At 47.0% G+C, this 26,229-nt stretch overlaps 2 protein-coding genes across 3 annotated transcripts; both read right to left on the bottom strand.

Annotated features, from left to right (window-relative positions):
* Nucleotides 1-5,220: 5,220 nt before the first annotated feature.
* On the bottom strand, nt 5,221-10,903 carry LOC124042690 (DNA-directed RNA polymerase I subunit RPA43-like). Its single transcript, XM_046360779.1, has 4 exons — nt 10,574-10,903; nt 7,483-7,624; nt 7,122-7,330; nt 5,221-6,286 (listed from the first exon to the last, which is right to left on the bottom strand). The coding sequence occupies exons 1-4, from the start codon at nt 10,870-10,872 to the stop codon at nt 5,836-5,838; spliced, it is 1,101 nt and encodes a 366-aa protein (XP_046216735.1). The 5' UTR covers nt 10,873-10,903; the 3' UTR covers nt 5,221-5,835.
* A 2,035-nt stretch (nt 10,904-12,938) lies between these two features.
* LOC124042689 (twist-related protein-like) lies at nt 12,939-15,190 on the bottom strand. 2 transcript variants are annotated; one of them, XR_006840191.1, is made up of 3 exons: nt 14,549-15,190; nt 14,178-14,358; nt 12,939-13,981 (listed from the first exon to the last, which is right to left on the bottom strand). XR_006840191.1 is itself a non-coding variant. In XM_046360777.1 (3 exons), the coding sequence occupies exons 1-2, from the start codon at nt 14,982-14,984 to the stop codon at nt 14,212-14,214; spliced, it is 606 nt and encodes a 201-aa protein (XP_046216733.1). In that variant the 5' UTR covers nt 14,985-15,190; the 3' UTR covers nt 12,939-13,981; nt 14,178-14,211. The 2 variants fall into 2 exon arrangements, 1 of the variants encoding a protein (XP_046216733.1); XM_046360777.1 differs by having other exon boundaries at nt 14,178-14,381.
* Between the last annotated feature and the right edge of the window lie 11,039 nt (nt 15,191-26,229).

The raw sequence follows: 26,229 nt of genomic DNA, 5'->3' as shown, positions 1-26,229 counted from the left end.
AGGAACAGACAGCCAGATCAGGAATGCTAGACAGCCATTTTCAAGTCTTGTACCAAACATTAGGAACACATTCCTAATATTTAGCTGATCCCCCCCCCCTTTTCCCTCAGAACAGCCTCAATATGTTGGGGATGGACTCTAGAAGGTGTCGAAAGCGTTCCACAGGGATGCTGGCCCATGTTGACTCCAACGCTTCCCACAGTTGTGCCAAATTGGCTGGATGCCCTTCGGGTGATGGAACGCTCGATACACACAGGAAACACAGCAGTGTTGCAGGTCTAGACACAAACCGGTACGCCTGGCACCTACTACCATATCCCGTTCAAATGCACCTACATCTTTTGTCTTGCTCACTCACCCTCTGAATGACACACATACACAACCCATATCTCAAGTGTCTCGAGGCTTAAACATCCTTCTTTTACCCGTCTCCTCCCCTTCATTTACACTGATTGAAGTGGATTTAACAAGTGACATCAATAAGGGGTCATATCTTTCACCTGGATTCACCTGGTCAGTGTGTCATGGAAAGAGCAGATGTTAATGTGTTGTACAGAGCATTCTGAAAGTATTCAGACCCCTTCCCTTTTTCCACATTTTGTTACATTACAGCCTTATTCTAAAACTGATCCAAATGTTTTATTTGTATTTTTTTACCCTCAATCCACACACAATACTCCATTTTAAATAAGTATTCAGACCCTTTTGATATGAGACTCAAAATTGAGCTCAGGTGCATCCCGTTTGCATTGATCGTCCGTGAGATGTTTCTACAACTTGATTGGTAAATTCAATTGATTGGACATCAGAAAGGCACACACACCTGTCTGTATAAAGTCCCACGCTGGTCACACTAACAGAGCTCCAGAGTTCCGCTGTGGAGATGGGAGAACCTTCCAGAAGGACAACCATCTCTGCAGCACTCCACCAATCAGGCATTTACGGTAGAGTGACCAGACGGAAAAGGCACATGACAGCCCGCTTGGAGTTAGCCAAAATACACCTAAAGGACTCAGACCATGAGAAACAAGATTCTCTGCTCTGATGAAACCAAGATGGAACTCTTTGGCCTGAATGCCAAGTGTCAAGTCTGGAGGAAACCTGGCACCATCCTTATGGTGAAGCATGGTGGTGACAGCATTCTTTTTACGGTGAAGCATGGTGGTGACTACTCAGAATCAAGCAAAACATGAATGGAGAAAAGTAAAGCGAGATCCTTGATGAAAACCTGCTCCTGAGTGCTCAGGACCTCAGACTGGGGCGAAGGTTCCCCTTCCAACAGGAAAATGACCCTAAGCACACAGCCATGACAACACAGGAGTGAGTGGCTTCAGGAAAAGTCTCTGATTGTCCTTGAGTGGCCCAGCCAGAGCCAGGACTATTAAACAGCCACCACTAACATTGAGTGGCTGCTGCCAACACACTGACTCAACTCCAGCCACTTTAATAATGGGAATTGATGGGAAATGATGTAAAATATATCACTAGCCACTTTAAACAATGCTACCTAATATAATGTTTACATACCCTACATTATTCATCTCATATGTATATGTATATACTGTACTCTATATCATCTACTGCATCCTTATGTAATACATGCATCACAAGCCACTTTAACTATGCCACTTTGTTTACATACTCATCTCATATGTATATACTGCACTCAATACCATCTACTGTATCTTGCCTATGCCGCTCTGTACCATCAGTCGTTCATATATCTTTGCGTACATATTCTTTATCCCCTTACACTTGTGTCTATAAGGTAGTAGTTTTGGAATTGTTAGCAAGATTACTTGTTGGTTATCACTGCATTGTCGGAACTAGAAGCACAAGCATTTCGCTACACTCGCATTAACATCTGCAAACCATGTGTATGTGACAAATAACATTTGATTTGATTTGAACCTGATTAATCATCTCTGGAGACCTGAAATTAGCTGTGCAGCAACACTTGTCTATATTCCATTCACAACTGCAGTGACAACACCTGTTCAATGAATGGGGGAACACCCTGAACTTTAGGGGGGAGGAGTAGGTATAACTTTAGGGTGGAGGAGTAGGTATAACTTTAGGGGGGAGGAGTAGGTATAACTTTAGGGTGGAGGAGTAGGTATAACTTTAGGGGGAGGAGTAGGTATAACTTTAGGGGGAGGAGTAGGTATAACTTTAGGGGGGGGAGTAGGTATAACTTTAGGGTGGAGGAGTAGGTATAACTTTAGGGGGAGGAGTAGGTATAACTTTAGGGGGAGGAGTAGGTATAACTTTAGGGGGAGGAGTAGGTATAACTTTAGGGGGGAGGAGTAGGTATAACTTTAGGGGAGGAGTAGGTATAACTTTAGGGTGGAGGAGTAGGTATAACTTTAGGGGGAGGAGTAGGTATAACTTTAGGGGGAGGAGTAGGTATAACTTTAGGGGGAGGAGTAGGTATAACTTTAGGGGGAGGAGTAGGTATAACTTTAGGGGGAGGAGTAGGTATAACTTTAGGGGGAGGAGTAGGTATAACTTTAGGGGGAGGAGTAGGTATAACTTTAGGGGGAGGAGTAGAAATAACTTTAGGGGGAGGAGTAGGTATAACTTTAGGGGGAGGAGTAGGTATAACTTTAGGGGGAGGAGTAGGTATAACTTTAGGGGGAGGAGTAGGTATAACTTTAGGGGGAGGAGTAGGTATAACTTTAGGGTGGAGGAGTAGGTATAACTTTAGGGGGGGAGTAGGTATAACTTTAGGGGGAGGAGTAGGTATAACTTTAGGGGGAGGAGTAGGTATAACTTTAGGGGGAGGAGTAGGTATAACTTTAGGGTGGAGGAGTAGGTATAACTTTAGGGGGAGGAGTAGGTATACCTTTAGGGTGGAGGAGTAGGTATAACTTTAGGGGGAGGAGTAGGTATAACTTTAGGGGGAGGAGTAGGTATAACTTTAGGGGGAGGAGTAGGTATAACTTTAGGGGGGAGGAGTAGGTATAACTTTAGGGGGAGGAGTAGGTATAACTTTAGGGTGGAGGAGTAGGTATAACTTTAGGGGGAGGAGTAGGTATAACTTTAGGGGGAGGAGTAGGTATAACTTTAGGGGGGAGGAGTAGGTATAACTTTAGGGTGGAGGAGTAGGTATAACTTTAGGGGGAGGAGTAGGTATAACTTTAGGGGGAGGAGTAGGTATAACTTTAGGGGGAGGAGTAGGTATAACTTTAGGGGGAGGAGTAGGTATAACTTTAGGGGGAGGAGTAGGTATAACTTTAGGGTGGAGGAGTAGGTATAACTTTAGGGGGAGGAGTAGGTATAACTTTAGGGGGAGGAGTAGGTATAACTTTAGGGGGAGGAGTAGGTATAACTTTAGGGGGAGGAGTAGGTATAACTTTAGGGGGAGGAGTAGGTATAACTTTAGGGGGAGGAGTAGGTATAACTTTAGGGGGAGGAGTAGGTATAACTTTAGGGTGGAGGAGTAGGTATAACTTTAGGGTGGAGGAGTAGGTATAACTTTAGGGGGGAGGAGTAGGTATAACTTTAGGGGGAGGAGTAGGTATAACTTTATGGGGGAGGAGTAGGTATAACTTTAGGGGGAGGAGTAGGTATAACTTTAGGGGGAGGAGTAGGTATAACTTTAGGGGGAGGAGTAGGTATAACTTTAGGGGGAGGAGTAGGTATAACTTTAGGGGGGAGGAGTAGGTATAACTTTAGGGGGGAGGAGTAGGTATAACTTTAGGGTGGAGGAGTAGGTGTAACTTTAGGGGGGAGGAGTAGGTATAGACTTTATAGATTATGAACTACACACAAAATATATTTTAATGTATAGATTGAATGAAGTCTCTTCTCTGAGTTGGGGTTAGACGGGGTATCGTGTGTGTGTTCGTCTGCCTCCATGCATGATGGGTGCAATCATTTTTACATTTGGGCTCCCGAACTGAGCAGCAGTCTCAGGCACTGCATCTCAGTGCAAGAGGTGTCACTGCAGTTCCTGGTTCGATTCCAGGCTGTATCACAACCATCCATGATTGGGAGTCCCATAGGGTGGTGTACAATTGGCCCGGCATCATTAGGATTTGGCCGTCATTGTAAATAAGAATTGGTTCTTAATGGACTTGCCTGGTTAATTAAAATGTTAGTTCGCCCAGTGCTACAGGTGGGCAGAGATTTCACTTTAGGACCAATGGAATGGTCTAAAGTGTGCAAACTCCACCCACCAAGTGCACAAGACTACATTTTGATCATTCAGCAGATGCTCTTATCCAGAAAAACTTAAATCAGCGCACGTAGGTAGTTAAGTCAACCACCAACCTGGACTCAGGGGTAGACGTAACATAGTAAATGTAAATCCGGGACATTCCAATTAGTATGATGTTGTTTCATATGGTATGTATTCATTTGTGGATGTCCCCATCATCCATGTCGTACAATATGTTACACATTGCAATTCATACTTACGCTTTTGCTAAACGTATTATAGGTTAGGAGAGATTTGTTGTGGCTACCGCTGACGTTAGCTAGGCAGCTAACGCTAACATTAGCTAAGTGGCTAATGTTAGCTAGGCTAGGGGTTAAGATTAAAGTAGTTGCAAATTAGCTAAAATGCTAGTTGTCTGATGAGATTCGAAAGCACAACCTTTGGCTTGCTAGACGTAAACGTTATACGCCTACCCATCCACCATGACCAACCACCCTATTTTCGATTTCACCTTAAGTAACCATACCAAATGTAACAAGGTCATTTGAGAGTACCAAAAATTGATGTTTACTTTGCTACGTCTAGTCTATGAAACCAGGCTGCAACCAGTCATTGCAAGTGAAACTTTCCTCAAAGCAGCAATCTGCAAAATCATAGTAAGAAAATTCAAGTGGGAGTGTTCGTGTAACTGCATGTACAACAGTTAGGTGTTCGTTTTGATTCACCCAATGATATGGAATAATCCTACACATTGTAGGTCCTAGTCAAAAACCTCAGATTAAGTGTGGCGCAACATATTTACCGACTCCACACTCCTCTTCCCTGGTATGAAACCGTCTGATCCGATTGCATAATGATAACTTCCTAGTACAAAACGTGACAAACTGTACAATTACGTAACACCCACTCGGGTGACTTGGGGAGATGGACATTCCTCAAATGAGTCCCTTTGGCAGTGTTCTTGGCAAGCCCTTCTCATGGACCTGCATCATCACCCACATCTACAACTGTAACTATCTCCTACCACACCAACTTTTGAAAAAGCACAACACAGTCACTCCCAAATATATAATTATTTAATTAATACAAACACTTTTCTCTGCTTTGCTGAAGTCTTCAATGTGTCACCTATTCAAATGTAGAAGGACTAGACCCTGGCAACATCTCTTCCCTCTGGGGCCTTGAGAACAACAGAACACCATCCCTGTTCCAAATTAAACCCTAATTCCCTACATAGTGCACTACTTTTGGCAAACAACCTATATGATAGCCCTATGTGACCCTAGCCCAAACTAGTGCACAATGCAGGGAATAGGTTGCCATTTCAGATTTGAAGACCGTGGTAAAGCCGTGATGAATAGCCCTACAGCATGTTGATGCGTTCTAACCGTAGCTAGAAGGGTAAAACCTGGCTAACAAACACTGGAGTTCTTTACCAAGAGCAAATGGAGGCTCCTAGAAATGATTTGGCTCCCTCTGCAGGTTTGTAAAGGGAACTACACAAAGAGCTGCATCAAGAGAGAGACACGGACCACTCCAACAGTATGGGAGGCCACATAGGGCTGAAGATGGAACCAAACTATGTCACCAGGTGTACTTAAGACATTTCATTATATCAACATCATCATCTTTTAATGTTCATTCAGTTTCACTCAATTTTAGTCGCAGTGACATCATTTATTTTTCTTCTTCTTAGTTTTGGGCGTTTCAGGATCTCCATGGAGACAGGACGTGATATCGTCACCCTGTTTCCTCTTCCTGTTTGGCTTGTCACTAAGGTAACCACTGGAGTCGCTCCCCTGCACCTCCACGGGACCCTCCCCCCCCACTTCTTTCTCCTCATCCTCTTCGTTCTGTCGTTTCTCCTTCCTCTTCTTCTTCCTCGTCTCAGTGTGGCCGTTAGTGCTACTGTCCTCCGCTGTTCCGCTGATAACGGCTCCGGGGGCTGGTACTGAAGCCACCTCCTCTCTGTGTTTCTCCTTTTTCTTCTTCTTCTTGGGTTTGACGGTGGCATCGGACCAGTCCTGGTTGGGTTCTAGAGCAGGTTCTGCGTCTGGTTCCTCTAGCTGTTCCGTGGGGTCAGTAGGATCAGAACTCTCTCCAGCTGCCATCAGCTCCTGAACCCTGAGAGAGAGAACACAACTGTTTAGCTTCAGATAACACACCTCTAACATCCCCATACAGCTTGCCCCCCTGCCGCGCGAGGCCCGTACAGCTTGCCCCCTGCCGCGCGAGGCCCGTACAGCTTGCCCCCTGCCGCGCGAGGCCCGTACAGCTTGCCCCCCTGCCGCGCGAGGCCCGTACAGCTTGCCCCCCTGCCGCGCGAGGCCCGTACAGCTTGCCCCCTGCCGCGCGAGGCCCGTACAGCTTGCCCCCTGCCGCGCGAGGCCCGTACAGCTTGCCCCCTGCCGCGCGAGGCCCGTACAGCTTGCCCCCTGCCGCGCGAGGCCCGTACAGCTTGCCCCCTGCCGCGCGAGGCCCGTACAGCTTGCCCCCTGCCGCGCGAGGCCAGTACAGCTTGCCCCCTGCCCCCTGCAGCGCGCGAGGCCAGTACAGCTTGCCCCCTGCCGCGCGAGGCCAGTACAGCTTGCCCCCTGCCGCGCGAGGCCAGTACAGCTTGCCCCCTGCCGCCAGTACAGCTTGCCCCCTGCCGCGCGAGGCCAGTACAGCTTGCCCCCTGCCGCGCGAGGCCAGTACAGCTTGCCCCCTGCCGCGCGAGGCCAGTACAGCTTGCCCCCTGCCGCGCGAGGCCAGTACAGCTTGCCCCCTGCCGCGCGAGGCCAGTACAGCTTGCCCCCTGCCGCGCGAGGCCAGTACAGCTTGCCCCCTGCCGCGCGAGGCCCAGAATCACTGATCTTGATGAGTCGATCCAGCAACTGGGATGCAAAGTGATTTGTAGATCAGCGATTCTGTACAGTCCGACTGCAATGTAATCCATCTCAGACACACTGTAACCTACCGTGTCCTGCCAAGTCTTCCTCTGATCAGCAGTACTCCGACTATGTCTGCGTCTAGCTGACAGACCTCAAACTCCAGCTCCGCCCCTATCCTGGGTCCAGCCTCCCTCCAGGTCTCCATGGAGACGTGGACTGGCTTCAGAACGCTGGCGTTGAAACAGCCATGGACCAGACAGCCCACGTGACTCACACCAAGCTTATTAACTGTACCCTGGAAGGGGGGGGGGGTAGAGTTAGCTGCACCTTGACTCTGTCCATTTCGAATAGATTACCATCGTAACTAGTTACAACACATCAACACTGTGCCCTTCTCCGTAAGAAACACATCTGTTCTGTATCAGTCACAAACAGCTTGCCTCTCACCAGTAGTTTCTGTCCTCTCTGGGGTTGGAAGACGACAAAGTTGGCTTGTATGTCGAGGTGAATGTATCCGTTATCGTCGTAGATGTCTCCAAGCTGCCCCAGCAAACTGACCTCATCATAGGCCAGAGGCACACCTTTCAGACTGCACAGGGAACACAGGTAGACAGGGTCATATTCATTAGCGCCACACCATAGCAAAACATTCTTGCAACAGGACACTTTTAAAAACCACCATTTCAAGGTACGTCCCTCCCGTTCCGGACAGTTTGCTTCTGTTTGGGTTTCTTAAAAGAATACGACCCGGGTGTGTTATAGTCATCAGAGAACACGCCTGAATACACAGAGGATTATGTGCAGGCCTGTGCAGGTTAGAAGATCAATGTAACATATTTCATGTGGTTCCTGGGGTGTTCAATACCAGTTCTCAGAGCATGGTAAAGATCTGATATATTCTGCACGCTATAGAGGGCTGGCAGTCGACGTAACGACACCTTCTGGCGGCCATGTTGGAAGACCACCACATGAATTATTCTGACAACAGCCGAGGGGCTGCCCCAAACTGCATGATAACAGTGTCTGAAACTAGTTGATTCTGTATTTGGTTGCTCTAACAAGGCAGGATTTTTTAAATATATATTTTATTTTACAGCACCATCGGTGACACCAAGACTCCAGAACTGTCAGAAAAGCGAAGAAAACTTTTTACCCGTTAAGACTTGAACCCAGACAGCTGTCAGTAACGGGTCTGCTACGATCATTTAATCACGGGTAAGTCACGTCGGATCGATTTCGAGTTTACCCGTTAAGACCTGAACCCAGAAAGCTGTCAGTAACGGGTCTGCTACGATCATTTAATCACGGGTAAAGTCACGTCGGATCGATTTCGAGTTTAGTTTAGCTTTGTGCAAACCAGCTGTTGTTAACATCATTTCCATTTTGCGAATACAACACAGACAACTTAGAGAGTCCCTTCCTTTCTCTATTGCAGGATTGTGATCTGTCATTAATCACCATCAACACTAGTTCAACATCCAAAATAGTTAAGTTAACAATTAAAACAAGTTTAAACACTTAACTTCAAATAATCAACACTTACATATCATTTCAAAGTGTACTATTAAGCTAAATCATATGTAAAAGTTTGACATTTTAGTAACTAGGCTATTATTATTATTATTATTACTATTACCATTATCACTTTCAGGTGAACAAAAAAAGTAAATAACAGGACTGGAGTCGCCTAGAGGTTAGAGCATTGGGCCAGTAACTGAAAGGTTGCTGGTTTGAATCCCAGAGCCGACAAGGCTCTGTTGATGTGCCCTTGAGCAAGGTACTTAACCCTAATCGCTCCTGTAAATCGCTCTGGATTAGAGCGTCTGCTAAATGACTCAAACGTAGGTGGCCAACCTCGCTCCACTGGTCCCCGATCTACTGGGTGAGCAGACTTCTGTTAACTTATTAGGTTTGATACTTTGAATCAGGTGTGTTAGTGCAGGGTTGGAACAGAAGCCTGCACACCCAGCAGGGTTGGGTCTGTCCCAGTCGCAATAAGTTTATACATTGTGTAAATTTTAAAACTGTATTTTTGTTCACAAAATGTGCAATCACAGGAACACATATAATCCAGGGTTTGACAGCTCCGCCCTATGGGACTCCCGATCACGGCTGGTTGTGATACAGCCTGAGATTGAACCAGGGTCTGTAGTAGAGGTCGACCGATTAATCGGAATGGCCGATTAATTGGCGCCGATTTCAAGTTTTCAAGTTTTCGTAACAATCGGAAATCGCTATTTTTGGGCACCGATTTTTTTTATACCTTTATTTAACCAGGCAAGTCAGTTAAGAACACATTCTTATCTTCAATGACGGCCTAGGAACAGTGGGTTAACTGCCTTGTTCAGGGGCAGAACGACAGATTTGTACCTTGTCAGCTCGGGGGATCCAATCTTGCAGCCTTACAGTTAACTAGTCCAACGCAATAACGACCTGCCTCTCTACGGGAGAGGGCTGAGAAATCACCCTTGTGGGGCCCCAGTGTTGAGGATCAGCGGGGTGGAGATGTTGTTACCTACCCTCACCACCTGGGGCGGCCCGTCAGGAAGTCCAGGACCCAGTTGCACAGGGCGGGGTCGAGACCCAGGGTCTCGAGCTTAATGACGAGTTTGGAGGGTACTATGGTGTTAAATGCTGAGCTGTGGTCGATGAACAGCATTCTTACATAGGTATTCCTCTTGTACAGATGGGTTAGGGCAGTGTGATTGCGTCATCTGTGGACCTATTGGGACGGTAAGCAAATTGGAGTGGGTCTAGGGTGTCAGGTAGGGTGGAGGTGATATGGTCCTTGACTAGTCTCTCAAAGCACTTCATGATGACAGAAGTGAGTGCTATGGGGCGATAGTCATTTAGCTCAGTTACCTTCACTTTCTTGGGAACAGGAACAATGGTGGCCCTTTTGAAACATGTGGGAACAGCCGCCTGGGATATGGATTGATTGAATATGTCCGTAAACACACCAGTCAGCTGGTCTGCGCATGCTCTGAGGACGCGTCTGGGGTCTGGGCCTGCAGCCTTGCCAGGGTTAACAAGTTTAAACGTTTTACTCATGTTGGCTGTAGTGAAGGAGAGCGCGCAGGTTTTGGTAGAGGGCCATGACCATCAACGTCTTTTGTGACACTGTTCTCGATATCAGGCATGCAACAGCAAATATATTCTAAATAGTAACTATTTCGGAATGATATGGATTTCAACTGCAAAGTAGGAAGCATAGTGGCTAGGTAGCTCTGGTCCATGGCGTTGTTCAGCTACGCTCTCACTAACGAGTTGTTTAGTGACTTGCTTCAACATAACTAACTACTTTCTTAACTCGCCAAAGTGAAGAGCGTTAGAGTAGCCAAAATGTTTCTGTATGCGCAAACTGTCATTTATCCAAAGTGCGAAATAGAGCACTTTTGAGCAATACATGTTTACCGCCAGACTACCTCTGGTGCGCATGCGTCGGAGCTACATGCGTATTACAACACGTTTAAACCAGCAGCACATAACTAGCAACTTCGTGAGCGAACTGACTAGCATATTCAACCCATAGCTTTACCTTTCTGAGTATCTTAGCAGTTCGGTGTTCAGTTCCTCTTGGATCCCTGTCCGTTTCTTCTTCAGGTACATGGGCGACAGGGCAATATGTCTTCTGTGCGTGTCCATGACCAGACACGAGTACGGCGTTGACACCAACTTGCATGCGCTCGCGAACGACGGGATCAGACTTGGGAACGCGCCTGGGTCTCCACCGCCTGCCGCAGAAGGTCCGTTTGCTGTCGGATTGGTTAAAACTGAGACTTCGGTGGACATTTTTGCGTGTTTTGGGTCGTCTTCTGTCTGCTCCAAGTTCGCCATGATGCTGGAGACAGCAGGAAGGAAGTCGACGAGGGAAGACTTCCGTAGTGAAGAGGGACCGCGAGTTTAGACAGTCGGTGTTTTTGTTATGTCGTCTCCTAGCGGAGAGGAGTAGTCATAAACTAAACCTGCACACTTTCCATTCCACGTTTGGGTTAGACAGATACAGCGCTTCATTGATTGTGTGCCATGATTGAAATGCATTCAAGAAACTCAAACATAATATTGTGTCATGATGCCGTTTTTCCACTAGAATCATTATACAGGAAGTTAGAGGAGTATTGGTGAAGTTAGAGGAGTAGTGGTGAAGTTAAAGGAGTAGTGGTGAAGTTATAGGAGTAGTGGTGAAATTAAAGGAGTAGTGGTGAAATTAAAGGAGTAGTGGTGAAGTTAGAGGAGTAGTGGTGAAGTTAGAGGAGTAGTGGTGAAGTTATGGGAGTAGTGGTGAAGTTAGAGGAGTAGTGGTGAAGTTAGAGGGGTAGTGGTGAATTTAAAGGAGTAGTGTTGAAGTTAGAGGAGTAGTGGTGAAGTTAGAGGAGTAGTGGTGAAGTTAGAGGAGTAGTGGTGAAGTTTAAAGGAGTAGTGGTGAAGTTAGAGGAGTAGTGGTGAAGTTAGAGGAGTAGTGGTGAAGTTAAAGGAGTAGTGGTGAAGTTAGAGGAGTAGTGGTGAAGTTAGAGGAGTAGTGGTGAAGTTAGAGGAGTAGTGGTGAAGTTAGATGAGTAGTGGTGAAGTTAGAGGAGTAGTGGTGAAGTTAGAGGAGTAGTGGTGAAATTAAAGGAGTAGTGGTGAAATTAAAGGAGTAGTGGTGAAGTTAAAGGAGTAGTGGTGAAGTTAGAGGAGTAGTGGTGAAGTTAAAGGATTAGTGGTGAAGTTAGAGGAGTAGTGGTGAAGTTATAGGAGTAGTGGTGTAGTTATAGGAGTAGTGGTGAAGTTATAGGAGTAGTGGTGAAGTTAAAGGAGTAGTGGTGAAGTTAGAGGAGTAGTGGTGAAATTAAAGGAGTAGTGGTGAAGTTAAAGGAGTAGTGGTGAAGTTAGAGGAGTAGTGGTGAAGTTAGAGGAGTAGTGGTGAAGTTAAAGGAGTAGTGGTGAAGTTAGAGGAGTAGTGGTGAAGTTAGAGGAGTAGTGGTGAAGTTAGAGGAGTAGTGGTGAAGTTAGAGGAGTAGTGGTGAAATTAAAGGAGTAGTGGTGAAGTTAGAGGAGTAGTGGTGAAGTTTAAAGGAGTAGTGGTGTAGTTATAGGAGTAGTGGTGAAGTTAGAGGAGTAGTGGTGAAGTTAGAGGAGTAGTGGTGAAGTTATAGGAGTAGTGGTGAAGTTATAGGAGTAGTGGTGAAGTTATAGGAGTAGTGGTGAAGTTTAAAGGAGTAGTGGTGAAGTTAAAGGAGTAGTGGTGAAGTTAAAGGAGTAGTGGTGAAGTTAGAGGAGTAGTGGTGAAGTTTAAAGGAGTAGTGGTGTAGTTATAGGAGTAGTGGTGAAGTTAGAGGAGTAGTGGTGAAGTTATAGGAGTAGTGGTGAAGTTATAGGAGTAGTGGTGAATTTATAGGAGTAGTGGTGAAGTTAAAGGAGTAGTGGTGAAGTTATAGGAGTAGTGGTGAAGTTATAGGAGTAGTGGTGAAGTTAGAGGAGTAGTGGTGAAGTTAGAGGAGTAGTGGTTAAGTTAGACGGGTAGTGGTGAAGTTAGAGGGGTAGTGGTGTGTTACCCTGTGCTGTTGGATGTACAGGCGTTCTCTCGATGTAGTGTCAGTTTCATTTGAACCGTTAGATGGCAGTGTCCTGTATGGGATATGGCTCCAGCTTGGCCCTTTTTAAACATCCAGGGTTTAGTAACTCAGTTACATGTAATCTGATTACAACTAAACTAATCAGTTACATTACCAGCAAAAATATTCTAATGAGATTACAGATAACCTTTGAAAAACTTGATGATTACTTCTTGGATTTAAATTCAGAAAGGATGTCTGCGAGAAGAAAAAACAACAACATTATGACATCACTTTCTGTTTTCTCAATTACGTTCAATTCATCATTGGAGAAAAAAGATGCAAGTTTACATTTGTTCCAACCTGAGCGAGTCTGACCACAAGACAGAGACCAGTATGATGACACACCAAATGCATTTTATGGATCATTTTTGTCTTCTAATGCCAGTTAAGGGGAAAGTAATCAGATTTACGTTACTGAGTTTTGGGTAATCCCAAAATTAAATTACTGATGACAATTTTGGACAAGTAACAGATGATATTTAGAAAGTAACCTCCTCAACCCTGCAAACATCGGTAGTCTACTGTTACTGTATATTTACTCGCTCTGGATAAGACCATCAGCTATATGACTAAAATGTCAATTCAAACATACACTAATTGTTATTTCAGAAGATAATTAAAGATATTTACAACACTACAACATTTTAAATGCATTTAGAAATGGACCCATTCTTCATTGTAACATCAATCAATAAATTGATATTTCAGAAGCCAGGAGAAAATAATCTGTATAACTTTGTGTGAGTTTGTTGATACAAAGACTGGAACTTCATCTGTTGTCAACCCCCATGGAGAGAAATAGAGTGTAGAGAGTGTTGAGGGGAGGCCGGCTCGTAGTAATGGCCGGAACGGAGCCAATGGAATGGCATCAAACACATGGAAACCATGGAAACCAAGTGTTTGATGTATTTGATACCATTCCACTAATTCCGCTCCAGCCATTACCATGAGCCCTTATCCCCCAATTAAGGTGCCACCAACCTCCTGTGGTAGAGGTCATGTGGAGCATTGTGACAGTCTCTATGTCTGTGCGTGAAGTCTAGAACAGACCAAAATGAGCTACAGTTGTCCACGGATGGGTTTTTGATCTATCATCTGCCCTGTGTGACCCCTATAAGGCCGATGGATGGATGGTTGGAATCAAGCACACAGAAACAAGCCTGCATATCTCCCACCATAGAGATACACAGTACAGAAAGTGTTGTAAAAATCTTTGTTTATGTCTCTAATATTCGTCGTTACGAGATGTTCCATCATGCTAGGCCGTTTAGTCCTGCGTTCTCCGGTGTACCACAGTCCAGTTGTAGCATGTTGAACCACCCCAACCAGTATGGATTCTCTTGGATAATCTGTAGATAAATAAAATATTGGATGAGTTACCATGTCTGATATTTTGATCAAATTTAAATCATGTTACTAAATATATTGTTCAAAAACAGATATTGACTAGTGTCATTTGGTAATCGAACTTGCCTTTATTTATGTGTTGTACATCAATCACGTTAAGAGGGTAAGAAAGTTGTGAGGAATAAAACCACAACCTACCCTGTTTGGTTGTGCTCCTGCAGTGGAGGGAGCACTAGTGTGGTGTAGCAGACCCCGAGCATGCTTCCTCCTCCATCCTCCACACTGAGAAGACATAGCTCAGATGCTCATGGGCCACGTAACCACAGCTGGCTGCTCCTGACACATGCTCCTCGTCCAAATCCAGGCCCATCCCCTCGCCCTGCAGCACGTGATGGAGGAAGTCTAGAATAAGAATAATCTTCATCATTCTCATCACTTTCGTCATCTTTTTTTGATTGACACCTTTTGTAATGACATTTACAGCCCAAAGTGCTTAACAGATTGGCACCTCAAATGTAGAATTGGTTAATTGGTTGCTGAATTGAGTATAACAACAGAAAGTAGCCTACCTATGTACCGCGTGGCCAGTTTGAGCGTCTGGATCTTGCTGAGTTTGTCTGAGGGCATCGTGGGGATGATCTGTCGTAGCGAGGCGAAGGCCTGGTTGAGTGACTGGGTCCTCTGTCGCTCCCGTACGTTAGCCATGACACGCTGATTCTGCGTGTCCTCCAGAGACCTGGGTAGGCCGCTCACACTGCTGTCGTCACTCCAGTCACTTCTGTCACTTCCTCTCCTCTTCCCCCTCTTCTTCCCCGGGCTTTGGATATTCTGGTTCCCTTCATCTTCTTCATCTTCATCCTGCTCCCTCGGTCTCCTTCGGCTTGCCCACTGTTTTCTGGTGCCTCTACGTGGCCTCCGGTGTTGGTCAATCTCTTCCTCACTGTTCCCAGCGCTGTCGACCGGAGACCGAGACCCCACCGGGGAACACATCATGTCCCCAAACATAACCTGATCCCTTAAACCCTGACCGATGACCTAAACCCCTGACCAGGGTCACAGCATCATGGGAACCTGGTGGATCCTGTCCCTTTAAGACAGGAGTAAAGATCCGTATTTCTCTATCTTATTCTCACTCTCACTCTCTCCCACACTCCTTTGTTCCTTTCAGAGAGGAGTGTAGACAGTTAACATTGATCCAGTCTCGCGCCAGCTCCGTGTGTCACGGAGATGCTACTCTGACGGTTGGATATCTTTATAACCATGCAGCGCGCGGAGTGTGGATTTTGGGGAGCGCTGTGATTGGGTGAGAGGGTGAGGTGACGTCAGGGGGGGGGGTGAGCGGGATAAAGTCGTTCATAGTCTGTTAGACCCTCTGAGCCAAAAACAACAAAACGCCCAGAAATGATTTCTGAATGTTTTGTGTTTTGCGCAGTCGCTATTAAAAAGTAAAATGTTCTATCTTTTAACGTATTAAAAACGGACAAGTTGTTGTAAAACCTAATGGAAGGGATGGAGCGGGGGTGTCAGATCTTCCTCTTCGCGTTTTGCCCTATAGAGCACTCATATTTACTGGATTTCTATACGCAAAACAGTCAGGTTTCATTTGCCTTAATTCCTGTATGAGGTCATGAAAACAGACCTAGACAATAGCTTATTCAGATAATATATGTAGCCTATAACCTATTCTGCATCACTCTATGCCTTTCCTAGTTAAAGAAAGGTTAAATCTTCTTTTTTTATGCTACAAAGACAAGCCAGTGAGAACTTCAGCCATTTCTATCAGAAAAGAGAAAGGTAAACAGCAGGTTTTCCGTAGCCGAAGATTGACTGTTTATTTGTCTTTACTCTAAGGTATGCAGCTAAGTGGTTCTGCCCCCCGCTGGGACCCCGGCAGAGCGGCTCAGGTTTAAAAGGCAAGCCGGCCCAGGGAGCTCACAGGGCGGATCCCAGCTCACAGCGGGTCGCTGATGCGGTGGACGGCTGGAGCGCAATGCAAACATTGGAAGTGCGTGGAGGGGAAAGCCGCAGAGAGCGAACCTACACGCGCGCGCACACACACACACACACACACACACACACACACACACACACACACACACACACACACACACACACACACACACACACACACACACACACACACACACACACACACACACACACACACACACACACACACACACAGTGACCAAACTATATTCGGATTTCGTCATAAGACCACCGTGATTAATACATTTCGCAATTAACGGAAGGTAGCCTAGTGGTTATAGCATTGGACCAGTAAACGAAAGGTTGCTAGATTGAATCCCGAGCTGACAAGGAAAACATCTGTCGTTCTGCCCGTGAACAAGGCAGATAACCCACCCAGGCCGTCATTGTAAATAAGAATTTGTTCTTAAAACTGTCTTGTCTAGTAAAATAATTAAATAACCCTGCAAGTGACTCATGAATGAATAGTAGGCCATGAGAAAGATTAAATATGTATTTGAGATATTATGCAAAAGAGCAATTCGTGGCAATCACAGAAACCTTTTCAGTTGAGGTTGGTACCCTATAGAGAGATACACCTGGTTATAATGAAAGGCCTCCATAATAAGTGGGCAGGGCATTATATTATTATATTGAACCGTGTGTGTGCGTGTCACAGTAGTTCAGACCATGGAGTGCACGGTCAGCGACCTAGCCTGCCCTTTTATAGGAGAGTACACCACTCTAGGGCTAGGTCACTCTATCCTTGAACTCTCTCTAACCACCTCTCTCTAATGATCTCTACCCTGGAACCCTCTCTAATCACCTCTATCCTGGAACCCTCTCTAATCACCTCTATCCTGGAACTCTCTCCAATGACCTCTATCCTGGAACCCTCTCTAATGACTTCTACCCTGGAACCCTCTCTAACCACCTCTCTCTAATGACCTCTACCCTGGAACCCTCTCTAATGACCTCTATCCTGGAACCCTCTCCAATGACCTCTATCCTGGAACCCTCTCTAATGACCTCTATCCTGGAACCCTCTCCAATGACCTCTATCCTGGAACCCTCTCTAATGACCTCTACCCTGGAACCCTCTCTAATGACCTCTATCCTGGAACCCTCTCCAATGACCTCTATCCTGGAACCCTCTCTAATGACCTCTACCCTGGAACCCTCTCTAATGACCTCTATCCTGGAACCCTCTCCAATGACCTCTATCCTGGAACCCTCTCTAATGACCTCTATCCTGGAACCCTCTCCAATGACCTCTATCCTGGAACCCTCTCTAATGACCTCTACCCTGGAACCCTCTCCAATGACCTCTATCCTGGAACCCTCTCCAATGACCTCTATCCTGGAACCCTCTCTAATGACCTCTATCCTGGAACCCTCTCTAATCACCTCTATCCTGGAACCCTCTCTAATCACCTCTATCCTGGAACTCTCTCCAATGACCTCTATCCTGGAACCCTCTCTAATGACTTCTACCCTGGAACCCTCTCTAACCACCTCTCTCTAATGACCTCTACCCTGGAACCCTCTCTAATGACCTCTATCCTGGAACCCTCTCCAATGACCTCTATCCTGGAACCCTCTCTAATGACCTCTATCCTGGAACCCTCTCCAATGACCTCTATCCTGGAACCCTCTCTAATGACCTCTATCCTGGAACCCTCTCTAATCTTCTCTCTCCAATGACCTCTACCCTGGAACCCTCTCTAATCTTCTCTCTCCAATGACCTCTACCCTGGAACCCTCTCTAACCACCTCTCTCTAATGACCTCTACCCTGGAACCCTCTCTAATCACCTCTATCCTGGAACCCTCTCCAATGACCTCTATCCTGGAACCCTCTCCAATGACCTCTATCCTGGAACCCTCTCTAATGACCTCTATCCTGGAACCCTCTCTAATGACCTCTATCCTGGAACCCTCTCTAATCTTCTCTCTCCAATGACCTCTACTCTGGAACCCTCTCACACAATTAGATGCTGATGAAACAACACAATCTGTCCTAATCTGGATCCCCTCATTTTCTACAGACTAACCTCTTTCAGTTGGATACTGTTGTTCCTCCTCTAGCCTACATATTTTTCAATGACATCAATTAAGTTTTCTATTCTCATTAATTTCCCATGATAATTGAACTCATGACAATCAACTCAGTTCAACCTATTAAAGCAAAACGAGTTGTAGTTTTGCTCAGTCACATATCATTTCACTTGGGGTGAATTAAAAGTAAACTGAACCCAGGTGTTTGCAAGATAATAATGCTAATAACACTTTTTACAACACTATAAAATAGTATAAATAGTTACCACAGACCCATTAAAATGTGACATTCCATAAAAACAATAATATAATCAATATCATCAGTCTGACATCTCATCACTCAGATCCTGATCAAGTGTTTTCCAGTCTAGGTCCACCATAAATGTCACGACTTCCACCGAAGGTGTGTAACGACCGTCTGTGGTGGAAGAAGGTGAGGACCAATGCGCAGCGTGGTACGTGTTCATCTTTTTAATAGAGTCAACTGAACACTGAATAACCAAACAACAAAGATACAACCGGAACAGTTCTGTCTGGTGTAGACACACAAAGACTGAAAACAACCACCCACAAAACACAATCAAAAACAGGCTACCTAAATATGGTTCTCAATCAGGGACAACGATTGACAGCTGCCTCTGATTGAGAACCATACCAGGCCAAACACAGAAATAGAAAATCATAGGAAAACTAACATGGACAACCCACCCAACTCACGCCCTGACCATACTAAAACAAAAGACAAAACAAAGGAACTAAGGTCAGAACGTGACAGTACCCCCCCCCCAAAGGTGCGGACTCCGGCTGCAAAACCTAAATCTATAGGGGAGGATCTGGGTGGGTGTCTGTCCGCGGTGGAGGCTCTGGTGTGGGATGTGGACCCCACTCCACCATAGTCCTTCTCCGCCTCTCTATCTCTACCCGCCTCCGTGGCCTCTTTAACGCGGCACCCCTCGCCGCCGACCTCGGACTGGAGACCCAAGCCACGGGTCCCGAATGGACGGGAGACTCCGGCAGCTCCGGAGTGAAGGGTGATTCTGGCAGCTCCTGGCTGACTGACGGCTCTAGACAACCCACCCTACTCACGTCCTGACCATACTAAAACAAAAGACAAAACAAAGGAACTATGGTCAGAACGTGACAAAGTGGCTCCTCTTCCTGTTCGGGCAGCGCTCGGCGTCAACGGTCTACTAGCTGCCACCGAATCCCTTTTCCTTTTTCTGTTGGTCTTGTGTTATTGGTTACATCTGTTTCTTGTTTGGGGTTTGTTTAGGGCTGTTTAACCCGGTTATGCCCGCCTGCTTTTGTGCGGGCTTGTTTCTCTGTTTCGGTTTTGTGGATGTGTTATTTTTGTATTTTTCCCGGACTGTTTGGGTCCTGTTTTTGGGCCGGTCATTTTATGCGCCTGGTGGTTTGGCGTGACCTTTCTTTCACAGTTGTCCTTAACCCTCTGCCACGTAACAATAAAATGAATATCTGATCAATCAATCATTTCAATCTGGTTCTGATCAGGCTTGTCATGTTTGTCATTTATTGTCATGTCTTGTCCCTGTGCTCCCCATGCTATTCGTTTCCCTCTGCTGGTCTTGTTTGGTTCTATCCCTCTCTCTCCCCCCTCCCTCTCTCACTCTCTCGCTCTCTCTTCTCTCTGTCGTTCCGTTCCTGCTCCCAGCTGTTCCTATTCCCCCTAATCATCATTTAGTCTTCCCACACCTGTTCCCGATCCTTTCCCCTGATTAGAGTCCCTATTTATTCCTTTATGATCCGTTCCTGTCCCGTCGGTTCCTTGTATTGTATTCACCATGCCGTGATTGCGTTTCGCCCTGTCCTGTCGTGTTTTTGCCGTGATTGTGTATCACCCTGTCCTGTCGTGTTTTGTGCCTTCATCAGATGCTGCGTGTGAGCAGGTGTCTCAGTCGACTACGGCCTGCGCCTACCCGAAGCGACCTGCAGTCTGTGGCCGCTTCTCCAGTTGTTTTCCCCTCTACAAGTCTAGAGGAATTCTGTTATTCCGTTTTGGACTTTAATAAACTCTGTTTCTGTTAAGTCGCTTTTGGGTCCTCTTTCACCTGCATGACAGAAGGAACCGACCAAGGAATGGACCCAGCGACTTCAGACGCTCGTTACACTGCCGTCGAGATCCAAGGAGCCATGCTCGGCAGACACGAGCAGGAATTGTCTGCTGCTCGCCATGCCGTGGAGAACCTGGCCGCTCAGGTTTCCGACCTCTCTGGACAGTTCCAGAGTCTACGTCTCGTGCCACCTGTTACTCCCTGGCCTGCCGAGCCTCCAGAACCCAGGGTTAATAACCCACCTTGCTACTCCGGGCAGCCCACTGAGTGCCGCTCCTTTCTCACGCAGTGTGAGATTGTGTTCTCTCTCCAACCCCACACATACTCTAGAGAGAGAGCTCGGGTTGCTTACGTCATTTCACTCCTTACTGGCCGGGCTCGAGAATGGGGCACAGCTATCTGGGAGGCAAGGGCTGATTGCTCTAACAAATTCCAGAACTTTAAAGAGGAGATGATTCGGGTTTTTGACCGTTCAGTTTTTGGTGGGGAGGCTTCTAGGGCCCTGGCTTCCTTATGCCAAGGTGAACGGTCCATAACGGATTATTCCATTGAGTTTCGCACTCTTGCTGCCTCTAGTGAGTGGAACGAGCCGGCGCTGCTCGCTCGTTTTCTGGAGGGACTCCACGCAGTGGTTAAGGATGAGATTCTCTCCCGGGAGGTTCCTTCAGATGTGGACTCTTTGATTGCTCTCGCCATCCGCATAGAACGACGGGTAGATCTTCGTCACCGGGCTCGTGGAAGAGAGCTCGCATCAACGGTGTTTCCCTGCTCCGCATCGCAACCATCTCCCTCTTCTGGCTTTGAGACTGAGCCCATGCAGCTGGGAGGGATTCGCATCTCGAATAAGGAGAGGGAACGGAGGATCACCAACCGCCTGTGCCTCTATTGCGGAGTTGCTGGACATTTTGTTAATTCATGTCCAGTAAGAGGCCAGAGCCCATCAGTAAGCGGAGGGCTACTGGTGAGCGCTACTACTCAGGTCCCTTCATCTAGATCTTGTACTACTATGTCGGTCCATCTACGCTGGACCGGTTCGGGTGCTACATGCAGTGCTTTGATTGACTCTGGGGCTGAGGGTTGTTTCATGGACGAAGCATGGGCTCGGAAACATAACATTCCTTTCAGACCGTTAGACAGGCCTACGCCCATGTTTGCCTTAGATGGTAGTCATCTTCCCAGTATCAAATTTGAGACACTACCTTTAACTCTCACAGTATCTGGTAACCACAGTGAGACTATTTCTTTTTTGATTTTCCGTTCACCGTTTACACCTGTTGTTTTGGGTCATCCCTGGCTTGTATGTCATAATCCTTCTATTAATTGGTCTAGTAATTCTATCCTATCCTGGAACGTTTCTTGTCATGTGAAGTGTTTAATGTCTGCCATCCCTCCCATTTCTTCTGTCCCTACTTCTCAGGAGGAACCTGGCGATTTGACAGGAGTGCCGGAGGAATATCATGATCTGCGCACGGTCTTCAGTCGGTCCCGAGCCAACTCCCTTCCTCCTCACCGGTCGTATGATTGTAGTATTGATCTCCTTCCGGGGACCACTCCTCCTCGAGGTAGACTATACTCTCTGTCGGCTCCCGAACGTAAGGCTCTCGAGGATTATTTGTCTGTGTCTCTTGACGCCGGTACCATAGTGCCTTCTTCTTCTCCGGCCGGGGCGGGGTTCTTTTTGTTAAAAGAAGGACGGTACTCTGCGCCCCTGCGTGGATTATCGAGGGCTGAATGACATAACGGTTAAGAATCGTTATCCGCTTCCCCTTATGTCATCAGCCTTCGAGATTCTGCAGGGAGCCAGGTGCTTTACTAAGTTGGACCTTCGTAACGCTTACCATCTCGTGCGCATCAGAGAGGGGGACGAGTGGAAAACGGCGTTTAACACTCCGTTAGGGCATTTTGAGTACCGGGTTCTGCCGTTCGGTCTCGCCAATGCGCCAGCTGTTTTTCAGGCATTAGTTAATGATGTTCTGAGAGACATGCTGAACATTTTTGTTTTTGTCTATCTTGACGATATCCTGATTTTTTCTCCGTCACTCGAGATTCATGTTCAGCACGTTCGACGTGTTCTACAGCGCCTTTTAGAGAATTGTCTCTACGTAAAGGCTGAGAAGTGCTCTTTTCATGTCTCCTCCGTTACTTTTCTCGGTTCCGTTATTTCCGCTGAAGGCATTCAGATGGATTCCGCTAAGGTCCAAGCTGTCAGTGATTGGCCCGTTCCAAGGTCACGTGTCGAGTTGCAGCGCTTTTTAGGTTTCGCTAATTTCTATCGGCGTTTCATTCGTAATTTCGGTCAAGTTGCTGCCCCTCTCACAGCTCTTACTTCTGTCAAGACGTGTTTTAAGTGGTCCGGTTCCGCCCAGGGAGCTTTTGATCTTCTAAAAGAACGTTTTACGTCCGCTCCTATCCTCGTTACTCCTGACGTCACTAGACAATTCATTGTCGAGGTTGACGCTTCAGAGGTAGGCGTGGGAGCCATCCTATCCCAGCGCTTCCAGTCTGACGATAAGGTTCATCCTTGCGCTTATTTTTCTCATCGCCTGTCGCCATCTGAGCGCAACTATGATGTGGGTAACCGTGAACTGCTCGCCATCCGCTTAGCCCTAGGCGAATGGCGACAGTGGTTGGAGGGGCGACCGTTCCTTTTGTCGTTTGGACAGACCATAAGAACCTTGAGTACATCCGTTCTGCCAAACGACTTAATGCCCGTCAAGCTCGTTGGGCGTTGTTTTTCGCTCGTTTCGAGTTTGTGATTTCTTACCGTCCGGGTAGCAAGAACACCAAGCCTGATGCCTTATCCCGTCTGTTTAGTTCTTCTGTGGCTTCTACTGATCCCGAGGGGATTCTTCCTTATGGGCGTGTTGTCGGGTTAACAGTCTGGGGAATTGAAAGACAGGTTAAGCAAGCACTCACGCACACTGCGTCGCCGCGCGCTTGTCCTAGTAACCTCCTTTTCGTTCCTGTTTCCACTCGTCTGGCTGTTCTTCAGTGGGCTCACTCTGCCAAGTTAGCTGGTCATCCCGGTGTTCGAGGCACTCTTGCGTCTATTCGCCAGCGCTTTTGGTGGCCGACTCAGGAGCGTGACACGCGCCGTTTCGTGGCTGCTTGTTCGGACTGCGCGCAGACTAAGTCGGGTAACTCTCCTCCTGCCGGTCGTCTCAGACCGCTCCCCATTCCTTCTCGACCATGGTCTCACATTGCCTTAGACTTCATTACCGGTCTGCCTTTGTCTGCGGGGAAGACTGTGATTCTGACGGTTGTCGATAGGTTCTCTAAGGCGGCACATTTCATTCCCCTCGCTAAACTTCCTTCCGCTAAGGAGACGGCACAAATCATTATTGAGAATGTATTCAGAATTCATGGCCTCCCGTTAGACGCCGTTTCAGACAGAGGCCCGCAATTCACGTCACAGTTTTGGAGGGAGTTCTGTCGTTTGATTGGTGCGTCCGTCAGTCTCTCTTCCGGGTTTCATCCCCAGTCTAACGGTCAAGCAGAGAGGGCCAATCAGACGATTGGTCGCATACTACGCAGCCTTTCTTTCAGAAACCCTGCGTCTTGGGCAGAACAGCTCCCCTGGGCAGAATACGCTCACAATTCGCTTCCTTCGTCTGCTACCGGGTTATCTCCGTTTCAGAGTAGTCTGGGTTACCAGCCTCCTCTGTTCTCATCCCAGCTTGCCGAGTCCAGCGTTCCCTCCGCTCAAGCGTTTGTCCAACGTTGTGAGCGCACCTGGAGGAGGGTGAGGTCTGCACTTTGCCGTTACAGGGCACAGACGGTGAGAGCCGCCAATAAACGCAGGATTAAGAGTCCAAGGTATTGTTGCGGCCAGAGAGTGTGGCTTTCCACTCGCAACCTTCCTCTTACGACAGCTTCTCGTAAGTTGACTCCGCGGTTCATTGGTCCGTTCCGTGTCTCCCAGGTCGTCAATCCTGTCGCTGTGCGACTGCTTCTTCCGCGACATCTTCGTCGCGTCCATCCTGTCTTCCATGTCTCCTGTGTTAAGCCCTTTCTTCGCACCCCGTTCGTCTTCCCTCCCCCTCCCGTCCTTGTCGAGAGCGCACCTATTTACAAGGTACATAAGATTATGGACATGCGTTCTCGGGGACGGGGTCACCAATACCTAGTGGATTGGGAGGGTTACGGTCCTGAGGAGAGGAGTTGGGTTCCGTCTCGGGACGTGCTGGACCGTTCGCTCATCGATGATTTCCTCCGTTGCCGCCAGGATTCCTCCTCGAGTGCGCCAGGAGGCGCTCGGTGAGTGGGGGGGTACTGTCATGTTTGTCATTTATTGTCATGTCTTGTCCCTGTGCTCCCCATGCTATTCGTTTCCCTCTGCTGGTCTTGTTTGGTTCTATCCCTCTCTCTCCCCCTCCCTCTCTCACTCTCTCGCTCTCTCTTCTCTCTGTCGTTCCGTTCCTGCTCCCAGCTGTTCCTATTCCCCTAATCATCATTTAGTCTTCCCACACCTGTTCCCGATCCTTTCCCCTGATTAGAGTCCCTATTTATTCCTTTATGATCCGTTCCTGTCCCGTCGGTTCCTTGTATTGTATTCACCATGCCGTGATTGCGTTTCGCCCTGTCCTGTCGTGTTTTTGCCGTGATTGTGTATCACCCTGTCCTGTCGTGTTTTGTGCCTTCATCAGATGCTGCGTGTGAGCAGGTGTCTCAGTCGACTACGGCCTGCGCCTACCCGAAGCGACCTGCAGTCTGTGGCCGCTTCTCCAGTTGTTTTCCCCTCTACAAGTCTAGAGGAATTCTGTTATTCCGTTTTGGACTTTAATAAACTCTGTTTCTGTTAAGTCGCTTTTGGGTCCTCTTTCACCTGCATGACAAGGCTGATAGATCCTGATCAGGTGTTTTCTAACAGGAAATGTAGACGACGGTGAAATGAAGCATCAATCTAACCAGTCTGACTAATCTATCATGACACAAAGCGAGACCCAGATGCAGACACAGGAGGCAGATGGTTGGAGTCTTACAATATTTATTCATCCAATAGGAGTATTACAATATTTATTCATCCAATAGGAGAAGGCAAGAGAATGGTCGTGGACAGGCAAAAGGGTCAGAACCAGTTCAGAGTCCTAAAGCGACCGAAGGGCAGACAGAATCAAGGTCAGGCCAGGCAGGATGATTAGGCAGGCGGGAAAGTAGTCCAGAGTCAAGCAGGGGTCAGAACCGGGTGGACTATCAAAAAGAGAATAGCAAAAGGAGTACGGGAAAAACGCTGGTTGACTTGACTAACATACAAGACAAACTGGCACAGAGAGACAGGAAACACAGGGATAAATACACTGGTAGAGAGAGACAGGAAACACAGGGATAAATACACTGGTAGAGAGAGACAGGAAACACAGGGATAAATACACTGGTACAGAGAGACAGGAAACACAGGGATAAATACACTGGTAGAGAGAGATAGGAAACACAGGGATAAATACACTGGTACAGAGAGACAGGAAACACAGGGATAAATACACTGGCACAGAGAGACAGGAAACACAGGGATAAATACACTGGTACAGAGAGAGACAGGAAACACAGGGATAAATACATTGGTACAGAGAGACAGGAAACACAGGGATAAATACACTGGCACAGAGAGACAGGAAACACAGGGATAAATACACTGGCACAGAGAGAGACAGGAAACACAGGGATAAATACACTGGTACAGAGAGACAGAAAACACAGGGATAAATACACTGGCACAGAGAGACAGGAAACACAGGGATAAATACACTGGTACAGAGAGACAGGAAACACAGGGATAAATACACTGGTACAGAGAGACAGGAAACACAGGGATAACTACACTGGTACAGAGAGACAGGAAACACAGGGATAAATACACTGGCACAGAGAGAGACAGGAAACACAGGGATAAATACACTGGTACAGAGAGACAGGAAACACAGGGATAAATACACTGGTACAGAGAGAGACAGGAAACACAGGGATAAATACACTGGTACAGAGAGAGACAGGAAACACAGGGATAAATACACTGGTACAGAGAGACAGGAAACACAGGGATAAATACATTGGCACAGAGAGACAGGAAACACAGGGATCAATACACTGATACAGAGCGACAGGTAACACAGGGGTAAATACACTGGCCCAGAGAGACAGGAAACACAGGGATAA

The sequence above is a fragment of the Oncorhynchus gorbuscha genome, linkage group LG09, assembly GCF_021184085.1.
Source record: "Oncorhynchus gorbuscha isolate QuinsamMale2020 ecotype Even-year linkage group LG09, OgorEven_v1.0, whole genome shotgun sequence".
NCBI classification, from domain to species: Eukaryota; Metazoa; Chordata; class Actinopteri; order Salmoniformes; family Salmonidae; genus Oncorhynchus; species Oncorhynchus gorbuscha.
The sequence above is the reverse complement of the archived record's forward strand: the minus strand, read 5'-3'. Positions and strand labels throughout refer to the sequence as shown.